The sequence below is a fragment of the Lottia gigantea genome, assembly GCF_000327385.1.
Source record: "Lottia gigantea unplaced genomic scaffold LOTGIsca_73, whole genome shotgun sequence".
Classification (NCBI taxonomy): domain Eukaryota; kingdom Metazoa; phylum Mollusca; class Gastropoda; family Lottiidae; genus Lottia; species Lottia gigantea.
Genome location: NW_008710453.1, coordinates 546,668 through 568,462, shown reverse-complemented (window position 1 = coordinate 568,462; position 21,795 = coordinate 546,668). Strand labels below are relative to the sequence as shown.

Below are 21,795 nucleotides of genomic sequence, written 5' to 3'. Positions count from 1 at the left end.
GCCCCTAAACTGATACCCCCAGTAAGGAATTTGTAAATAATTTGCCGATCCTTTCCATTCATTATATTGACTATATGACTATGACGTTATGTCGACCACAATATTACGACACGTTTGATTGGCTGAGTTTCGTGGTCCCACATCTCATGATAATTTTGTCGGCCAACGATTTACACGTTTAATGAATATGATGCAAAGAAAATAAGACTTTTTGAAGTGAAATACACAACGAAAATCAAATTTAAATCAATTTTTCTCAGAGGTGAGTGTAAATTTGACTGTTTCTGGTAAATTAATGCTATAGCGATGTGGGCTTTGTTCATTGGATCTAATCGAGTGGACTTTGGACTCGTTGTTACTATTTTTGTTATACGTTATGGACATACATAAAACGTCTGGATAATCGGATTTAAATTTACAGCTTGATTATCACAACTAGTATTTACTTGCACGTCGTTGCACTCTATTGTAAATTTATTTTTCCTATAATAGGCCGATTGATCTTTTTGAAATCGAATTGAACAAACATCTTTATAGTTATTATTTGATGGAAATCTTCATACAAACATGAATTAAACTCTTGTGTGAGATACTGTTTTCTCTCAATTCAGCCTACATACCGTCTCAATCTAATTTATTTATGGCATCCTTCAATAATTGGGGCTATGTCGTGAAATTAGCACACTATTTCAACATTGTTTATCATAATAAAGAAAAATGTTTTGCGAAATATTCATGCAGGGTACCATAAGGGAAATTTTGCCAGGACAGCGGCATTAGCCTGCTCTTTTTCGATTTCCAACTGTGGAGGGATCTTTACAGCCTGTAGCACACGGGGCCTCGGTTTATTGTCCCATCCGAACGACTAGACGCTTTTTCCATCCCCTCTTACCTGCATCACTGACAAGGGAAACCGGGTTGAAAAATCGTTTAAAATAGGCGAGGCACGGTGTCGACTGGTTCAGGATTATAGATACAGTATAAAAAAAAGAAAGATATCGTGTCTGCACCGTGTCTGGACCATTCCTCGTGTGTAATTCACTTCTTCTATTTTCGTTTGCATCGATCATTCCGCACCGTACACTATACCTCGTCTATTTGCGGCTTAAATCTGAAATTAATGCAAATCAAACATGGATTTTATCAACTGATAGACTCAATGAACCAACATTTAGAGGGTTATATCCCTTTAAGATGGTTATATCCCTTTAAATGACCTGCCGAACAAAAAAATCACCTGACAAAACATCAAAAGGAGCCGACAAATCATAGCATGCTTTTTACCAGCACCTAAGTTGATGTTTTCAGTCACTGATGACATACGTGACAGCCACGTGAACAGGGAAATAAATACTCGATTAAAATTCTGTTGATCACTAATTGAATAACGAGTATTGGTGGGGTATGGTTGCACATCTCACCACTTCTGAATTTACAAAGGATTTATAGAATAAAAGTATCCACGTTGTAGTTTTGAAAAGCTGTGACGCAATTTGAACTGCAGTAAATAGGTAGGCTATTATGATGTTTCAAATGTTAAATACATATTTAAAATGTTTTAAGATGAATCTGTAAATTTGTTCATAATAACATGTACTTGTTTTATTACTCTATCCGATGCTTGTAGTTTGTCTTAGGTTGTATTCTGGTTCATTAACAAACCAAGTACTAACGATCCAAACCGTAAAACGAAACCCAAAATCCAAACAACATTTTGGCGAAATTTTCACATGAAGTATATACGTAATAAATAGTGATTAAAAAATATAATGAAAAATATCAGGTGTCTAGAAGAGTAAGCATATAAGCTTCGAATTTCACAGTTGTATAAAACTTCAATCCGCCTTTATAATATAGCCTATATTCATAAATCGTTTGAAAATGTTGGCGACAAAGTGAGCACATGTCAAGACCTTACTACCTTTACAAGTCTTAAACACCTTAAAGGGCCATTGTCTAGAAATTTCAAAGTAAAAAAAAAACTGTGGAAATACACCGTATCCCATCGGAAACACAACTTAAAGCAATACTGCCCTATACATATGCCAATCATTTTTTATGAATTGAAATATTAGTTCCAAAATATTACTTGGGGTTGAAATGGGTTGTTTTCATTGAATTAATCCGAGAAATCCTGATTCTATCTACAAGCCCCGATGGATAATTTTGATGGCTGGTCGCCTGGGAGAGTCTTTAAAAAAGTTTTTTGAAATGCAGAAAGATTAAAGATTTCAATTGGCTGAGCATAATGGGTCAAAATTCTGCAGAATTTAAAGGAGAATCTCACCAGATCATGGATGGCGAGTGTAGTAAATATATTGACTAGATTTGTAAGTGTATCAGGACGTTTATAGATTTATGGACATTTCTTCAGAATGGTCTGTTTTTCTTACTGTACTAACAATTTACTAAAAAAAAGAATTACAGATTCGGTAGTGTCAGAATGAAGGCGACGTAAAGACGCCTTCTGATCTCACAGAAAATGGCCGAGGTAGATCAACTTTCAAAACTGAAACTGTACTGAGAATCAATTTATTTCGTTGCCCTTTCAAACTTGACATTCATAATTATTCAAAATTGTATATAGATAATGAGAAACTCGACACCATTATAAACCATTGGCTACATTGTCTATTATCGAAAAACAATATACCCAGTTATTTACATTGACTAATAAGTGTGTGGTGTGATTTTGGAAACGCCTACCAACATATTATATTGTAGGCATACTCAAAAGCAATATATAGAGCAAACTGATCATTTCGACATTGGTCGACCTGGGCGCACTGAAGTCCGTAAAATTGAATCTTTTCGGTCGAAATCTGGAGCCAGACCATTAGCGAATTCGACAGTGGCCGATCTAAGCTGTAAGCTTAAAGATACAGTCTTCCAAACATTTGCTTTACCAGTAATACATGTACTCAATTTGCAAGCAACATATTATTCTCGACTCTGGAAAGTAGAGAGGTTCAAAGAGATCCCGATAGTCGCTACATATATCATAATAATATAATATAGTATAGAAAACCTCACTATCTCTTAAATTTCACTAAATTGATGAGCAAAAAAAAAAAAAAAAAATTTGCTGAACCTGGTACTTAAGATAAATGTCGCATATTGGAAACGTAGATGCTAAAAATATCAATTTGTTTCACTTTCAGTATAAAACCAAAATGCCGTCCCGAATAATTGACTTAGGCTCAGGAGATCACCAATATTGCAAAAACAACACAGAGTCTGACATGGAGGAAATAGTCATAAGTGGAATATCAGGAAGATTACCAGAATCTGATAATATTGAAGAATTCCGCCAGCATTTAATTCTAGGAGAAGATATGGTGACAGACGACGACAGAAGATGGGAACCAGGTAAGATAATGTAATGTAGTCTGATTAGTTAGCTTATGGGTTGTTTCCCTTTACTTATGACACAATTCACACTTTGAGACTGGTTTTTGAAAAATAACTCGTTGCTTCCAATTTTTTTCGGATAATCTTGGTATTAATAACTCAAACAAGAATATAGCGTTGAAACAGCATCCCACCCTTCTTGTTATATAAGTAAACTTATTTTTGAAAATGTGGTTATATAAATTATGAAACCATTCAGCTTTTTGTTTCTTAAGTGTTATTACAGTAAAATCGTACTGTAATGGCAATGTTGATGAAGTTGCCCGGTTCATGTGACGAAGGACATGACTTACCTGAAGAGAACACTCATTAATAGTGATCCTGAATTCAGACCAAATAAGATAAATAATCTAGATAAAATGAAAATGCGGGATGCACCAGTTCAATCATACAAGAAGCTAATGTGAAGATGTACAAATTCACCTCTCCTAAACAGGCAAAGTATTGAAAACCTCTGTACAAATGCTCTAACTCCTATCAATTAGTGGCAGTGAATATAGTAAAGCATCAGTTTTATTTCAGGATTACATGGGCTACCAACCAGGAGTGGTAAACTTAAAGATATCTCTAAATTTGATGCCACATTTTTTGGTGTCCATCCCAAGCAAGCAGATGCAATGGATCCACAACTTCGTATATTACTGGAAATCACACAAGAAGCACTTGTTGATGCAGGTAGGTAGTAATTCCCATGGTTTTTGGTAATTGGTAAATCCATGTATAAAGACATTTGATAAAAGCAATGTGATTTGTGTTCTTTGGAATTAAATTGGTTAGTACCAAAACTACTGGAATCATGAACAAAAGCATTTAGAACTATACATGTATATGAATAAGACCCCAAAGTGTTCTTTCTTGTCATGGTATTTGTATTACATTACATGACAAGTTTCATTAGCCTTTTCCATCTCCCATTAAAGGAAATGGTACCTGTTTCTTTAAAATTTTATCAGATAATAGAAGTTCTATAAATTAATTTTCTTGAGTTTTGTGAAGCAGATGCATGGCAGGAAATCTGATGTGGAAACTGTTCTTCCTTACAAAGGCTAGATAAAATAACTAACAATCTTTCAAAAGAACCAAGGTTCTTCAATACATTCTAGGTTTTATAACACTTGTCACAGAATGACTAATATACAGATGGTTTATCTGTGATTTTGCATCAAGAGCAACATGCATTTTCAAAATGAATGTGTTAAAATGGACAAGGTCATTTATTACATGATCAATGCTGACAAGAATTGTATTTGTCTGCAAGCTTTTCACTTGTAGATATGTTGAAATCAGAGAAAAATTGAGGTGAATTGTATGTGTACTATCTCTAATTTAGTATCTTTTAATTGCTGATACACATTATTTTTATCAATTATCATATAATAATCAAACCCTTCAAAAAGCCCACTTTCTATTAAACTGATAAGATCACGAAATGGTTAAAGGGACAATTGTCTTACTGGAAATTATTAGATTCTCATGTATGCATATTATAATGTTATGTCCATGACAACTCAGAATAAGCATGTTCTGTTGAATTGCAGGAGAACCAGATCTGGATTTTGATTCTGGAAAGTGTTACAGAAAGTTGAAATTGAGCTTTGTCAGCAGTTAAAGCAAATATTTAGATTAGATATCCCATCAAGAGTTGGCTTGATAACAATATGAAATGATCAGCTCTTCAGTGTATTTTGAGTACCTTATCAATAGCTATATCCAAAATGAACTACTTCTTTGAATTTATCTATATAAACTGATTCAAACATACACTTGAAAAATGCACTATATTTGTGATATTTTGTTGACCTTAGTCAACTTATATGACGGATAATGTTGGAGCTGTGAAGGTCAAAGATAATGATCTGATATTTGGATTAAGAGGTCAATTACTCTCCAACTTCGTAATAAAAATATCTGGATTTGGCTTACATTTTTGTGAACTTTTATCAGCTCACTTGACTCTTCTTTTTTTAACAATAGTCAGTGCAATGTTCTATAATGAATTGATTTGAAAAGCTTGGCTAAAAGTACATGGACAGCAAGATCTATTATATTTTGGGTGAAGAAAAAGTGGAAAACGATATTAAATAAGTCACCCTTTGTTGAACAATACCACTTAAGCTGCCTTTTACAAAAATCAAATGTTTGTTTTTTATTACCAATGCTTCTTCAAATATATTCACATGATAATGACGATGTTTGCAAAATAAGATAAAAAAAAAATATCTCTGTTGTAAATTTACACTTTCGACCCAATTTTTGGACCCATATCTCATGCTTGGGTATAATTCGCAATGACTGCCTATTTATTCAAATAATACTTCTTACTTTTCTTAATGGAACAAGTTTTTGGCATTCATTATCTATATAATATTGTAATGAATATAAATTTGGAAGAAATTTTATCATGATGTATGTAGTCTTATATAAGTCAGTTATTTCCAGTAATTGCAAGAATGTACAGTACGAGCTGTTTGCTATTTAAATGATGTGTACTTTGTCTATTGCAGGTGTTAACCCTAATTCAATTCGTGGCTCACGAACTGGTGTGTTTATTGGTGTGAGTACATCAGATGCTGGTGAAGCATGGTCAGCTGATCCTGAAAAATTAGTTGGTTACAGTATGACGGGCTGCTGTAGAGCTATGTTTGCCAATAGACTTTCTTATTTCTTTGATTTCAAAGGTTTGCTCACACTCTAAATTACTTTGTTTGATTCTCCTCAATGCAATCTCTTGAACTTTTTAAAAAGTAGAAGTGGGAGTATGCAATGATTTACTTGGTGTATTTTTATATGCCCACACATAAGATGGGCGTATATTGTAATCACCCTGTCTGTCCGTCCATCCGTCTGTCCGTTCACATTTGGTTCGTGCTCACTCTACAGGTTACAATTCTTTACAGATTCTTTTGATTTTGATTTTGTGGGTCAATATCATTATGAAGATTGATCCCTATCGATTTTCGTGATGATCGGATAATTTTTCACCGAAATATCGTGTCTGACTTGATGTTTCACTCTATTAGCTAAATTGTGCAACTCGTGTTCTATCATTTCTGACAGCTGCCAGTGGGCGTATGTTACCTTGCCTGGCAAGCTATCTTCAAATATGGAATAGGGTAAAAGCAGAAATAAAATTAAACATTAAAGAAATAATAACATGAATGGAAAACACAATACTGATTCTACAATGAAAACTTTAAGGGCTAGTTAATGAAGATATGTTAATATGTATGATTATGATCACTTAGTTATATTTGCAGGCAATACTCTTCCAATTACTTTAATGCTCTTAGATATTTTTCAGGACCAAGTTATGCCATTGATACAGCCTGTTCATCTAGTATGTTAGCATTTGATGAAGCCTTACATAATATTAGAATGGGTCATTGTGATGCTGCTATAGTTGGTGGATCTAATCTTTGTTTGAAACCAACTTCTGCTCTCCAGTTTTTAAAACTTGGCATGCTGTCTCCTGATGGTTCCTGTAAATCATTTGATGAATCTGGTAAATATAAGGCGCTGTGTGTCACACTGAAATGCATTTAACGTTTATATATACAAATATTGTGTTCAAGCTTAATTGCTATTCCCCCAAAACGGCATATGAAGGTATCAAGTGAATGCGCACAAAGAAATGATTCAGATTATCCTTTTCAACTGTGAACTATCTTTTTACTTCTGTTATAACTTGTATTTGTTCTTTTCTATTGTTTAGGAAATGGTTATTGTCGTAGTGAAGCTATAGTGGCTATATTTCTACAGAAAAAATCAGTAGCTAGAAAAATTCTATCATCAGTTATACACTCCAAAACTAATTCTGATGGCTCTAAAGAACAAGGTATATTGTTTTTATACAGTCATATTAGTATTAAAAGACTGCAGACTCCATCTTACAAGGGAAACAGTCGTCTAAATATTTACTTTACCAACTGATAGAACTAAATCTCAGCTATACAGAGCACTTTTGCCCAATAGAATCAGAAACGCAAACCTAAAGATAACTGTATAATTCTGCTTGAATACTGATGTAATTGCAATATTATTGATAGAATTATTAGCTTTCTAACAGACCAACTGATAATATATAATCAATGCTTTTCAGGTATCACATTCCCTTCTGGTGCTGTGCAGAAAGAATTATTACAAGAAGTCTACCAAGAATGTGGTATATCACCTTCCAAAATAGCTTATGTTGAAGCTCATGGCACAGGAACAAAAGTTGGTGATCCACAAGAAGTTAACAGTATTACAGATGTCTTTTGTAAAGACAGAAAAGAACCATTATTGATTGGATCAACTAAATCTAACATGGGTCACCCAGAACCTGCTTCAGGTGAGAGCACAAAATCCATATTCAAAAACAATGACAACTTTGGCCTAAAGATTCTATCAGTCAAACCTCTTGGCAGCTATCTTTCCTGAATTATTCATTAGCTTTCTGGGTCACTTTTTTGTGGTATTTGACATTCAATTTTTGAAACTTATCCTGGATTGAATGGACTACTTATTTTTTATTTTCGTGTTTTAATTTCATTACAGGTCTTGCAGCAATTGCCAAAGTCATAATAGCCATGGAAGATGGAATGATTCCTGCAAATCTTCACTTCGATAATCCTAATCCAGATATACCAGGTTTATTTGATGGCCGTCTGAAAGTTGTGGCAGAAAGAACGAGATGGAATGGAGGATATGTGGGTGTCAATTCATTCGGTTTTGGAGGTGCTAACGTCCATGCAGTGCTTAAATCAAATTCCATCGAAAAATCAAATCATCCAGCAGCAAAAGCTAAAAGACTCTTCACATACTCTGCTCGAACTGAAGAAGGTTTGAAGCAAGTTTTCTCCGAAGTGAAAAAACACATAGACGATGTTGAATTCCAAACTCTATTGAGTGAAAGTGCTAATACATCATCTAGTTCGCATCCTATTAGAGGATATACAGTATTAAATAGTGAAGATGTTGAAGATATACAGGTGAGTTAATCCTCAGCTGTGGCAAAAAGTGCTAGATCTTGACGATCCCAAACTTGACCTCAAGAAATACTTTTAGTTCTAAATGTATACACTGAGCTCTAATTACTGAAATACTTATGTGGTCTTAATTGATTTGCCAACTTGACATCTTTCAGAGAGTCTGCATAGACTGTGTATATTTGTGATATTTCTGCCATTTTCATGCATCACTTTTAAGGGTGTAGCCAACAGAGTCAAGCTTGGTAATTGAGACATCTGGAATTCAATCCTAACATAGGTTGAGAAAGTGACTCCCCTATGAGTTTTGCAAGTCAAAGAGACAAGATGGAAAAACTTCAGTCATAGGTGCAAGACAAAAAACTGAGATTGGGTTTGGTTTAGGCTGTGTACATTTGATAAACCCATTGTCAAAATAACTTCCCTCACATTGCCTACTTCATGCATGTTATTTAAAATAAGACTATCCTCTCCATTTTCAGAAGAGTTCTGGAGATAATCGTCCAGTTTGGTTTGTATTTGCTGGTATGGGAACACAATGGTATGGTATGGGTAAAACTATGATGGAATTGGAGATATTTAAAAGATCTATATTGGAATCAGATGCAGTATTAAAACCCCATGGTATCAATCTGTATGATTTGATCATGCATGGTGATGACAAGACATTTGAAAATACACTCCATTCATTTGTCGGTATTGCTGCTATACAGGTTGCTTTAGTGGATTTACTCCATAAGATGGGTATTAAAGCTGATGGTATTGTTGGGCATTCAGTCGGAGAGTTAGGTTGTGCTTATGCTGATGGTTCTCTCACTGCAGCTGAAACTGTTTTGGCGGCCTTTTGGAGAGGAAAGTGTATCCAGAATGCCAAACTTCCACCAGGTGGCATGGCTGCTGTTGGTAAGAAAAGAAAAATATTGATTGTATTTACAATGAAAAGGAAGGGGTAGGGGAGGGGATATCATTTCATGTTGAAAACTTAGTTCGTGTGTGCCTCAGGAAAATATAAGATTTGAAAAAAAAGACAGCTATGTTCCTGTTCACTAGTTTTCCATGCATAATCATCTGAATCGATTAGAAAACATGAGAAATGAATTGGATGGAACCCTTTTTAGAGCCTGTATACTGTCTACCATGATTCCATAAGTTAAGCAAAAAAAAATTAACTGTTTTGGTTGTTGATTATAGGTTTAACATGGGAAGAAGCTAAGAAAAGATGCCCTAAAGGCGTAGTACCTGCTTGTCATAATTCAGAAGATACAGTCACTATATCTGGTCCGACAGAGTCTGTGTCTCAGTTTGTTACTGAATTGAAAGCTGATGGTATATTTGCCAAGGAAGTCAACAGTAATGGTGTAGCCTTCCATTCATATTATATGGCTGATATTGCACCTGCTTTGAAAGAAGCTTTATCAAAGGTAACTTGCATGATTTCTATCACTATTGTATATAAATGTCCTTAATACTTCTGATTTGCTCCTTTATCTAGGTGCACAGAGTTCTAGGCAGGCATTGGAGAAAGTAGTCAGTGTTTAGAAAGTAAAAGCCTAATATGCTCATTACAGCTCCTTCAATTGCTTGAAATAAATGAGGAATGGAGTTTACTCACAATGTCCTGGTAAAATTTTCATCAAGGCATGTTTTGTTTTATCTTTGCCCACATCAGAAGTATAAAAACAGATTGTAGAACCATGTCTATTTTTGTCCAAAGAGACAAAAAAGTTGATTTTTTTTTTTAGGATAGTTAACTGTAACCTTGACTTCTTTTAGGTGATAAAACCCAAACCTCGTTCAAAACGATGGATAAGTTCCTCCATACCAGAATCTAAGTGGGACACAGACCTAGCCAAATTCTCTTGTGCTGATTATCATGTCAACAATCTGGTCAGTCCAGTTTTATTTCAAGAAGCTCTTCAACATGTTCCAAAGGAGGCAGTCGTCATGGAGATAGCACCCCACTGTTTATTACAAGCTATATTAAAAAGATCTTTAGATTCAAGTTGTTGTTTGGTTGGTTTAATGAGTCGAAAGAGTAAACATAATGTTGAATACTTTTATTCTAGTCTTGGGAAGTAAGTATAGATTACTCTCTGGAATTTAATTACTTGTGGATCATGCACCACAGAGTAAATTTTTCAGTTTATTGTCTGAACTAAAATTTCCTTAAGATCAGCCATGTTTATCAGTTGGAATGTTCAAACACATTAAATATCAATGCTAACAGCAAACTTATCTTGTTAGAATTTCCTAGTCCAATCTGATTTAATTGCAAAATAAGATGTTTAATGTTTTTCAGAAGGTTACTACTCTTATGATGGAGTGTAAATATGTCAACTGAGGTAGATGTCATTAAAGTCGCAGAACTCTTTTTAGTTTGAACTAACTGTATTATGAATTACTTTCAGATGTTATATTAATGGTGTACAATTCAAACCATTAGATATTTTCCATCCTGTTCAGTACCCTGTGTCCAGAGGAACCCCACTAATCTCGCCCCTCATTAAATGGGACCACAGCCAATCTTGGAATGTACCCAAATCAGATGAGTTCTTGAGTGGTGGAGATGGAAAACATTCTGATGTGTCTTATGAGATAGATATGAGCCAGGAGTCAGCAGATAATTATCTGCTTGGTCATGCTATTGATGGTAGAGTTCTCTACCCTGCTACAGGTTATCTTTACTTGGCATGGAAAACTCTGGCGAAGTTAAATGGAAAGTTTTTTGAACAGATGCCTGTCAAATTTGAAAATGTTAACATCCATAGAGCAACTATTTTACCAAAGACAGGTTAGTAAATTTCACTTGGTTGCTTATGGATAACATAGGTTTGCTAGGATAAGTCTACCAGCTGGCCTGTGTCCTTAATGAATTATATTTCAATCAAGTTTTTCAGACTTGAACATACCAGTTTCATGCTCGCAATCTGCTCAAATTGACGATTTGGACATTTGCTTTGACATGTTTATACCTCTTTGTTTTTTCAGGAACAGTCAAATTAGATGTAAGTATCATGAAGGCGTCTGGTGATTTTGAGATCTGTGAGAATGGTAATCTGTCAGTCAGTGGTAACATTCAAGTTGTTGACAATACAGATTCTGAATATTTTGAACCTGATGCCAGTTTAGATGACCAAGTGAAAGAGGGCATAGACCTATCTAAGGCTGATATTTATAAAGAATTGAGACTGCGTGGTTATGATTATGGTCCAACATTTCAAGGCATTATGATGTCTAATGGTGAAGGTAATACTTGAAGATTGACTTACTCTACTTGATAACATGATTCATTGCCATCTAAAGCAGAACAATTTTCAATTGTAAGAAAATCATACAATATTAATGTAATAGGACTCTTTCATTGTCAACCTTGCTATAGAAATTGTTAGCATTTTTTTTCCAATTTTGCAATAACTCCTCTGTATTCATATTTTTTAGATAGATTTTGCTATTTTCAGGAAATAGAGGCCAACTCGTATGGAATGGCAATTGGGTATCATTCCTGGATACAATGCTGCAGATTCAAGTCTTGGGATTATCAGGTCATGGATTACGTCTACCAACAAGGATTAAATCTCTGTATATTAATCCCTTAATCCATTCTGATACAGCTGTTGATTTTTCCGATACAGAACAAGGTGTGTATTATGCATGAATTTGTCCAGATATTAGATATCACATTCCAAGGTGGTCAATATCAGATTTCTTATTTGAAAGAATAGTATTCCCAGTTGAAGAATTATTCAAACTAGAAAATTTTTGACCCAGACTGTATCGTTTTTCATAAATTCTGATTTCATCACACAATTTTAGAATAAAACGTATTTGAAATGCACGTTGTCCATGCTCATAACATAGCAATAGTATTTCAGGCTAATCGATTTCTTTAAGTACGAAATTTGTTTTTTTCAGTTATTGATGTCACAGTGGATAAGATTCTAGATATTTGTTACGCTGGGGGCGTAAGAATACATGGTCTTCATGCCACAGTTGCACCCAGAAGACATCAACAAAATAGTCCCACAATTGAAGAATATAAATTCATTCCTTACATTGAAAATGTGAAAGACACCTTCAGTAAAGATTTGCAAGAATATGGCAAATATTGTGTAGACTTCGCAACAACAAATATAAAAAGAATTTGCCAAGGAAGTGATAACATATTGCAGAATTCCGAACTTTTGAAAAAGGCATCTGAACATCTAAAATCTGATTCTATAGATTCTAAACTGAAAGAAAAGTACTGTCAGAATCCTCATTGTGGATTGTCCCAAGTTCTTCAAAAGATTTTTACCACATCATTGTCATCAAATTTTTCTGAGAATGTAAATAACATCCTTCATGCATTCCAAATTGAATTGGCTTCTGATCAGTTATTGAATTGTTTGGCCCAGTCACGTGTCCTGAAACCATGTCTAGACATAGTTTTGGAAAATATGACAACTAGAAAACTGAAAATTGTAGAAATTGATGCCTCCAAAAGTAACCTTCATCACAATATCATGGGACAACTGAATACACAGCCAATGGTTACCTTAGACTACACCACGGGTGAAACCAGCCAGACGGACACAACAGAGCTAGAATCAAAGGGAGTTAAATCTGTGTTATTTGATTTTCAAAAACCAAGCATGACTGACATGAGTTTAGTGGTTGCTAATAATGTCCTCCATAAACAGTCCAGCATAGCAGATGCTTTAACATCCATTACGAACTGTGTTTGTGAAAATGGTTTTATTTTGATCAAAGAAATCACTCAGAATTTTCCATTGGCTCTTTCATTAGATGCTTTGTATAGAACTCTTCCTAAAGTCAGCGACCAACGAACTTGTGGTTTGTACCTAAATGACTCTGATTGGATCAAAGAATTTGAAAAATTAAACTTGAGCTTGGTGTGTCAGAAATCTGATGGTTTTATGTCCACTCTTTTCCTTTTACGGAAGCCTGGCAAAGTCAGTGAAAATCAAACCATCATGAACGTCGATGATTTGGAGTGTAATTGGGTTGAAGAACTAAAGACTAAGTTAATGGATTTTCAATCTAAAGCAGACGGTGACAATTTGTGGTTGTATTCCTCCAATCAGAAGACTGGAATAATTGGTTTAGTAAATTGTTTAAGAGGTGAATCTGGTGGAGAACATTTGAGGTAAGTGGTCTTTAGTGCAGTGCTTTCTGCAGTAGTGATACTTACTGCTCACTAGAGTTGTCCCATAAGGCTTGATGAGGTTCAATTTCAGTGCATGGGTTATTGATTGTGTCCTAAATTAATCAACTTTCCAGATTATTAATGACACTTCCATCCATACATCGTCTTACAAATTTCTGATAGGAAAAAAATTTACATTTACTGTTTTAGCCTGTGAAATCTGTTTGAATGTATCTATTTTAGGTTTATATTGAATTATGATGGTGGCCTAAAAGACATTTCTAACGCTAGTCCAGATTTCTTGTCCATAGTTAATACAGATTTAGTCAGCAATATTCATATGAGTAGAAAATTTGGATCTTTAAGGCATATCCAAGCTGAAGGTATGTTTAATGTTGAAAAACTTGCATGCATAATGCATATAATAGCTTCGATTTACTATTTACACCATTCCTTTGAGGAAAATCAATTGACATGTGATTGGAATATGTGGAAGTGTAAGCCTCAGTCATGCTATTATTCTTTTAAATGACAAATTGCTAATGTCTTGGACAAAAGTAGAATGTAAGACCCAATTTTATTGAAGTATTTATTTTATATTCAGAAACTGGTACCAAACCAGTAGATCATGCCTATGTGAATGTGTTAACAAGAGGAGACTTATCCAGTTTAAAATGGATAGAATCACCATTAAAATATTTTGAACCAACCAAAGTTAAAGAAAAGAATCTCTGTGATGTCTATTATGCTTCTCTGAACTTCCGAGATATTATGCTGGCAACTGGGAAACTACCACCTGATGCCATTCCTGGAGATATGGCATTACAAGACTGTATTCTGGGTATGGAATTCTCTGGACGTAATCATTCTGGTAAAAAGATCATGGGTTTATTAGAAGCTAAGGTAAGGAATACCTCCATGACTGCTGTGGGAGTTTCTAGTCCTCTAAGTGAAATCCAAAATTGCATTTGGTCATCATCTAGAGTTCCCTTTGAACAAGGCATGGGTGTTTATCTTGAAAGAATAATGGCTTTTTCCATGCACCTTCATACATGCTTTGACTCACTAGTTTCCTTGTCTGTTTCACACCTTGTCATTTGTCAGTTTTCCTATTTAACCACAGTGCCCTTCTCTTGTACTCCATCTCATTGCTTATGGTATTTTTCACATTTTAGGGCCTGGCAACCACAGTGGATGCTGATCATAGATTTTTATGGGATATTCCTGAGAAATGGTCCATGGAAGAGGCAGCTACAGTACCAGTAGTCTATTCTACAGTTTACTATGCTTTAGTTGTAAGAGGACAAATCAAGAAAGGGGACAAGGTTCTAATTCACTCTGGTTCTGGTGGAGTTGGACAGGCAGCCATTTCTGTAGCTCTTCATCATGGATGTGATGTCTATACAACTTGTGGATCTATGGAGAAAAGAATGTTCTTGAAGAAAATGTTCCCGAAGTTGAAGGACAACCATTTCAGCAATTCCAGAAGTTCCGCATTTGAGTTTGATTTCCGTAGAGTTACCAAAGGAAAAGGTACCGATTTATAAATGATTCTTGGAGATGTAAAAATTCAAAATCATATTCTTGTATGTTCAGTATACATGTTTTTTAAAGTTCCTGTTGTGGATCGCATCAACCATCAATCATATAGTATGTGAAATTGTGTTTGGGAATATCATCCTATGGCAACCAATTGTTGATCAGGGTAGATCCCTTTTTAGTGACCTGTGTAATGCTAAAGAGTCTTATTATTCCACCCAAAAGTTAGTTCTGTTGAATAAACCATCTTTAATTTTTCTAGGAATGGATGTTATTTTGAATTCACTAGCAGAAGAGAAGTTACAAGCCAGTTTACGTCTGTTGGCACCTCATGGAAGATTTTTAGAGATTGGCAAATTTGATTTGTCTAACAATACTCCATTAGGTAATTTTGTTGACTCTTTACTAGTGTTGATTAAGTAAAATGTGAAAATGTGAAAAATGTACATTATGTTTAATAATGGGCACCCTTCTTGATGAAGGACTTTGGTATATCACAGACCCCATGCTTGATCTATAGTGTTTTTTCATGTGCCAAGTTAAAATGTCGGTCAAAAGTCCTTTTACATATTTTGCCTTTATACCTTAAATCCTGGTATGCACTATATGAAATGTTACAACTTGATATATGTTTTCAGGAATGTCAATATTTTTAAAGAACATCACTTTCCATGGAATATTGTTGGATGCTCTGTTCGATGAAGGTAATAAAGATTGGAGTCAAGTAGCAGACTTAGTTAAAGAGGGAATCAAATCAGGTGCTGTCAAACCCTTGCAGACAACAGTTTTTGAAAAGAATGAAATTGAGGAAGCATTCAGATTTATGGCTCAAGGAAAACACATCGGAAAAGTTGTCATTAAGGTAAATTTGCCTTGGTATTGCTTTGAAAATCTCAATTTGCTTTGCTAATTTTACCTTTAGCATGTGATAATAGTGATTGGTGTTGTGTTGGAAATGCATGTCAACAGAATAAAATACGGCCAGTGTCAAGTGGCACAGTATCAACTATCTTGTTATTTTCAGATGAAATTTGTTAAAGCAGCAGTTTTCAGCGATTTAGTTGCATAATTTGAAATATTTACATTATACATTAAAATCGGATTGTTTGAAAATGAAAAGATCATTAAAACAAATATTCGCTTTTGGGGAAATTTGATAAATCTGTGCACAATAGGAGAATGAATTCTTTATTTCAAAGTAGACGCCTTATCCACCAATATTAGTCACTGTCATGTATATTGTCTTGCTCATGTTCAGTTGGAATGTATTATTCAGGTTAGAGATGAGGAGGAAACCAAAGTGGTTAAACCTGTTGCAATCAAAACACCAGCTATACCACGTACAGCATGTCATCCCAATAAAACTTACATCATCATTGGTGGCTTGGGAGGCTTCGGTTTGGAACTTTCACAGTGGTTGATAGATCGTGGTGCCAAATCTCTTGTTCTGACCTCCCGCTCTGGTATAAAGTCTGGATATCAATCTAGAAAGTTACGATTATGGAAGAAGAGCGGTATAAATGTAGAGGTATCATCTAGAGATGTCAAGACTGAATCTGAAGCTAAACAGTTAATAACAGAATCTTCTAAACATGCCCTAGTTGGTGGAATCTTTAATTTAGCAATGGTGAGTCTGGTTTAAATTATTAACCAAAGACTTAGGGAATCATTGCACACAGCTTTAAGAATCAAAACAGAAAGTTCTCTTATATTAAGTAGTCAATTAGTTATAAAAACATTTAAAGTCTGCATTTGATGGTTTCAATGACTACATATTCTACAAAGTGATTCCAGGCATTGTCTGAAATGTAATTCTGATATTTTCCTCCCAGGTTTTGAGAGATGGCTTCATGGAGAACCAGACATTGGAAAATTTCCAGAAAGTTTGTGAACCCAAAGTGAAAGGAACCAGTAATTTAGATAAAGTAACAAGAGAGATGTGTAAAGATAGTTTAGATTGGTTTGTTGTATTCTCATCAGTCAGTTGTGGTAGAGGCAATCCAGGACAGGCCAATTATGGTTTTGCCAACTCCTTTATGGAGCGAATTTGTGAAGCTAGAAAGCAAGATGGACTACCAGGTATGTGTTCAATGAATTATGATAGCTGAAAGAAGACAAAATGCTGTCCATAGAAGTACTATTCAAGCACCTGGTCTAGTACATTTAATTGTTCTTAATACAACAAATTTACTATATTGATTAATTTTAATAAATTTTCTTTAATGCCTTACTTTCTAAATTCTAAAACTTCAAAAAAATGTGTATCTGTAAGATATGATGAAGAAATATTCTGGATTTACATCTTTGGTCTAGAATAGAAAGATATTTATATTTTTCTGTTTATTTTCAGGATTAGCAATTCAATGGGGAGCTATAGGAGATGTTGGTGTGGTCTTAGAAACAATGGGCAGCAATGATACAGTTGTTGGTGGTACATTACCTCAGCGCATCACTTCCTGTCTGGCTATCTTAGACGAGTTCCTCAATCAGTCTCATCCAGTTATGTCTAGTTTTGTGCTAGCTGAAAGGACGTCTGGTAGTAAAGATGGTGATTCCAGCAGACCTGATCTGGTGCAATCTGTTGCCAATATTTTAGGTCAGTAGTCTTATGTCCATGATAATTATTTTTTCTTTGTATCATCACAAAGACAAAACAATGGTACAATTTTGAATGTACATGAATTCTAGTTCTGGTCAAATTCATAGATTTTTTATAATTTTATACGCTCACACATAAGATGGGCGTATATTGTAATCACCCTGTCGGTTCACATTTGGCTTGTGCTCATTCTACAGGCTACAGTTCTTTATGGATTCTTTTGATTTTTATTTTGTATGTCAATGTCATTATGAAGATGATCCCTATTGATTTTCGTGATGATCGGATAATTTTTCACCGAAATATCGTGTCTGACTTGACGTTTTTCTCTATTAGTTATATTGTGCAACTCGTGCTCACTCTTACAGGCTACAATTTTTTACAGATTCTTTTGATTTTTATTTTGTGTGTCAATGTCATTATGAAGATGATCCCTATTGCTTTTCGTGATGATCGGATAATTTTTCACCGAAATATCCTGTCTGACTTGACGTTTTACTCTATTAGCTATATTGTGCAACTTGTGCTCACTCTACAAGCTACAATTCTTTACATTCTTAAATTTTTTTGATTTTTGTGTGTCAATGTCATTATGAAGATGGTAAATATATCGAATTTCATAATACTTACAATCAAAGCTATGTGGGCGTATGTTACCTTGCCTGGCAAGCTATATTTGACTTTGCATGTATCTTTGAAAACCAAATATTCCTGGTAAAGATTCAAATGTTCTTGACATAGAACTTGAAAGTTTTTATGTTTGAGCCGCTCGCCTTGAACACCTGGTGTCACTGTTTGTTTTTTTCAACACTGCATCCCTTTCTGAGAGTCAGCATTATCTATGTATTTATAACATTGCTCTGTGTAATGTGAAAATCTCTTTCCAGGAGTGAAGGATGTATCTAGTATTAATGCTGATACTAGTCTAGCTGATCTTGGATTAGATTCCTTGATGGGTGTGGAGGTGAAACAAACATTAGAAAGAGACTTTGAATTATCATTGTCAATGCGTGAAATAAGACAACTGAGCATTTCTAAGTTACGTGATATTGGTGGCAGCTCGTCACCTGAACCCAAGTCTGGTGATACCGAGAAGATGACTAATGGTTTGAATCTAGATGATAGCGGAGTGTCCGTTCGTTATGATTTTGATCATTTGATTCCATCCTCTACCATCATCCATTTGAATTCTGTTAAAAATACTGTCAATCCATTGTTTATTGTACATCCTATTGAAGGTAAGGTTCCTCTTTTTCTATCATGTACATAACTGGTGTCTTGCTTTTCTTTTTCCAATGTAGCCAAATGTGGACACTTTGATATGAATGTGTGATAGCCTGCCTATTGAAGTTAAATCTTGGATTTGTTCAACTTTCACCAATTTTGGTCTAGTTTTTTTAGCAGTCCTATGCTCTTGAGAATACATTCAAGACTAAACCCTGTATTTGTATAGCAATTCAGGAAATTGAGCTTTATTGCCTGGAGTTAATTTCCTTGGATGCGAAAAAAAATGAAATTGAAGAAAAGATGAATATTATCAAAGTTATGACGTGTCCCTTTTCAGGTGTTACCATTATGCTAGAAAATTTAGCAAACCAACTGTCTTGTCCTGTGTATGGTATCCAATGTACACAAGAGGCACCTTTATTGTCCATAGAAGCACTGGCTGGGTATTATTTAGAGGTAGTTTGACATTTGACGTAGAACTATGTCTCTAGTATTTTCAATATGTCTCATGGTAAACCCATTGCTCAATGTTCTGTCTTTGTTTATATCAAGGTTTACTTCAAGCTTTTTTTACTCAGTTTCTCCTTGTCATCCTATGGTTCAAAACTGGTACTCACAAATTAGACATTGTGATTTGTTAAACCAGAAATTTAAAATCAAGTTTGATTCAGACTAGGCTTATAAAGCCAGCCATTTACAGATGAAGGGTAATCTTGTCTCCAAAATAAAGTAAAACACACATTTTTCAGCAAATGGACACAATCCAACCTAATGGTCCCTACAGATTAGCTGGTTATTCATTTGGAGCATGTGTTGCCATGGAGATGGCTCTGCAATTAAAGGCTCATAATCCTGATGACCCTAACATTGTCCAGTGCCTCGTACTCTTTGATGGTTCCCATAAGTATGTAGCTGCTCACATTCAACCATATTTGGATAAAATATCACCTGGTAATGATGCCCAAGCAGAAGCTTATGGAATGATGGCATTTATCCAACAATTTATGCCAGTTGAATTTAAAGAGGTGAGTATTTTCATAACTTTTTGGCAGTTTGTTGCTATATGAATTATGAATTTTATTGATGCTCACTAATACCAATTCAATAAGTCTTGAGTGGGGTTGTGGGCTTTATTCAATTCTTTATTCAATCTGAACACAAAACACAACCATTTCACAATTCTCTGTAGATGTAAGCATCCATGTTAAATTCATGTTAATATCTGGCAAGCGAATAAACTTCTTGTTTGTAAACGGAATATTTCTTGACTTTTGTGTTTTATCCCCACTTTCAAGATTCGTGGTGGCTTAGTCCTTGTGCATGTTGAGAACTCGCTTATTTAGTTATCAAGTGGGTTATAGTTTATTTCATCTATTGCTATTGTTGAATATTTGAACCATTTAAAACTTTAATAAGTCTTTAATTTTCAATATTTCTTCCAGCTGTACCAAGAATTATTAGATCAACCAGATTTTAAGAGTCGAATCAGCTGTGCTATAGATAAGCTAATGCCTCTACGAATATTTCACCATCGCAGTGAACTAGAGTTAACAGCCAAATCCTTCTTTGATAAAATATTGATTGGTGGCAAATACATTCCAAAATCCTCTTATAATGGTGACATACATCTACTTAAAGCTAAACAATGTACCTATGATTCCAATGTACTGGGTTCTGATCTTGGTTTATCACAGGTTTGTAGGCTATATTTTGTTAATTAGCCCAATTAGTGAGGAACAGGAGGAAGTAAGGACAGATTGAGTTGATTGCATATTTATTGGATGTCCAATTTGACATGCTAACCACATCAGCAGCAGGTTTCAACATTCTCATAGAACTTAATATGTTCTCTAATTCTATGGAAAAGAAGTTTACATATTGTGTACAAAAGCTTTGATATTTTAGAAAATCAGCCTAAGAATTTGAGAATATCAATAATATGATTGAAAAATTGAAATTTGGTTTTGAGAGCAATTTTTAAAAAAAATTCTGTCATGAATACTTTCATGATAAACATAATATTTATGCTTTCAGATTTGTAGTGGTAAAGTTCATACTCACGTTATTGAAGGAGACCATGAAAACTTTATTTTGGGTGAAAATGCCAAGAAAATTGCTGCAGTATTGAATCCTATGTGGTAGAAAGAATCCAAACATTTGATCAGAACAACCATTACTTCATTTTTTGTAAATTATATCTAATCCAAACAATAAATCCAAACAATATAAAAACATTGCACCTTATTTGAACAAATGAAGTACAAATTATTAAAATTGTCAAAATATTAATTTATTTGATGAAATTATTAATTGTTTACTTAATTAAAAAAGCTCAATGATACCTTTTCACAATGGTTTACGGTAATTGGACTTTTTGTCAGATTTGTGCTTTGAAGGACCTGAACTTTGAAATCTTGAGTATCCAGATGGGCAAATCTGCACATCTGGGAACTACAAGAACAGTCTAATTTGATAGAATGAGTGGTAATTGAACAGTCTTTTTTTGTTTAGGGGTAAAATAAACTGCAATTTAAAGACAAGCCATACATATTTTCTGGTTGTTACTTAATTGAATTACCTCAAAATAAAGTGTTTGTTTGGGATGTGCATAAATATCTAAACCCAACTTAAGTCGTTTCAATTGTTATAATTTACATTATAATGGTGCTGATAATGTTCATAATGACTGTAATCATAATGTTCATAATGAAACGGAGTTGGCATGATGCAGGCAAAATTGCTAGCTGAACAACTTCTAGTAGCTTATGAACAGTAAAAGCCAAAGAAAGTGTATGATACACAAATTTTGTGTGGAAAAACTTTCATTTTGCTTTACATAGTATTCCAATTTATTTATTTTTTTTTTTTTCAGAAATGTTAGTTTTCTAGAATTAGATAAATGAACT

The 21,795-nt window shown here is 34.4% G+C and overlaps 1 protein-coding gene across 1 annotated transcript; it reads left to right on the top strand.

Moving 5' to 3' along the window:
* Nucleotides 1-3,242: 3,242 nt before the first annotated feature.
* On the top strand, nt 3,243-21,031 carry LOTGIDRAFT_235996 (hypothetical protein; the record flags this gene model as incomplete). The annotated part of the gene is made up of 28 exons (XM_009066084.1): nt 3,243-3,369; nt 3,934-4,086; nt 5,916-6,089; nt 6,713-6,913; nt 7,124-7,246; nt 7,511-7,741; nt 7,948-8,381; nt 8,861-9,281; nt 9,570-9,799; nt 10,152-10,453; nt 10,787-11,169; nt 11,367-11,624; nt 11,837-12,016; nt 12,291-12,485; nt 12,600-13,524; nt 13,768-13,907; nt 14,129-14,427; nt 14,700-15,057; nt 15,326-15,448; nt 15,702-15,925; nt 16,340-16,690; nt 16,896-17,142; nt 17,414-17,659; nt 18,550-18,900; nt 19,227-19,345; nt 19,639-19,914; nt 20,332-20,583; nt 20,924-21,031. The coding sequence occupies 28 exons, from the start codon at nt 3,243-3,245 to the stop codon at nt 21,029-21,031; spliced, it is 7,431 nt and encodes a 2,476-aa protein (XP_009064332.1).
* Nucleotides 21,032-21,795: the final 764 nt, after the last annotated feature.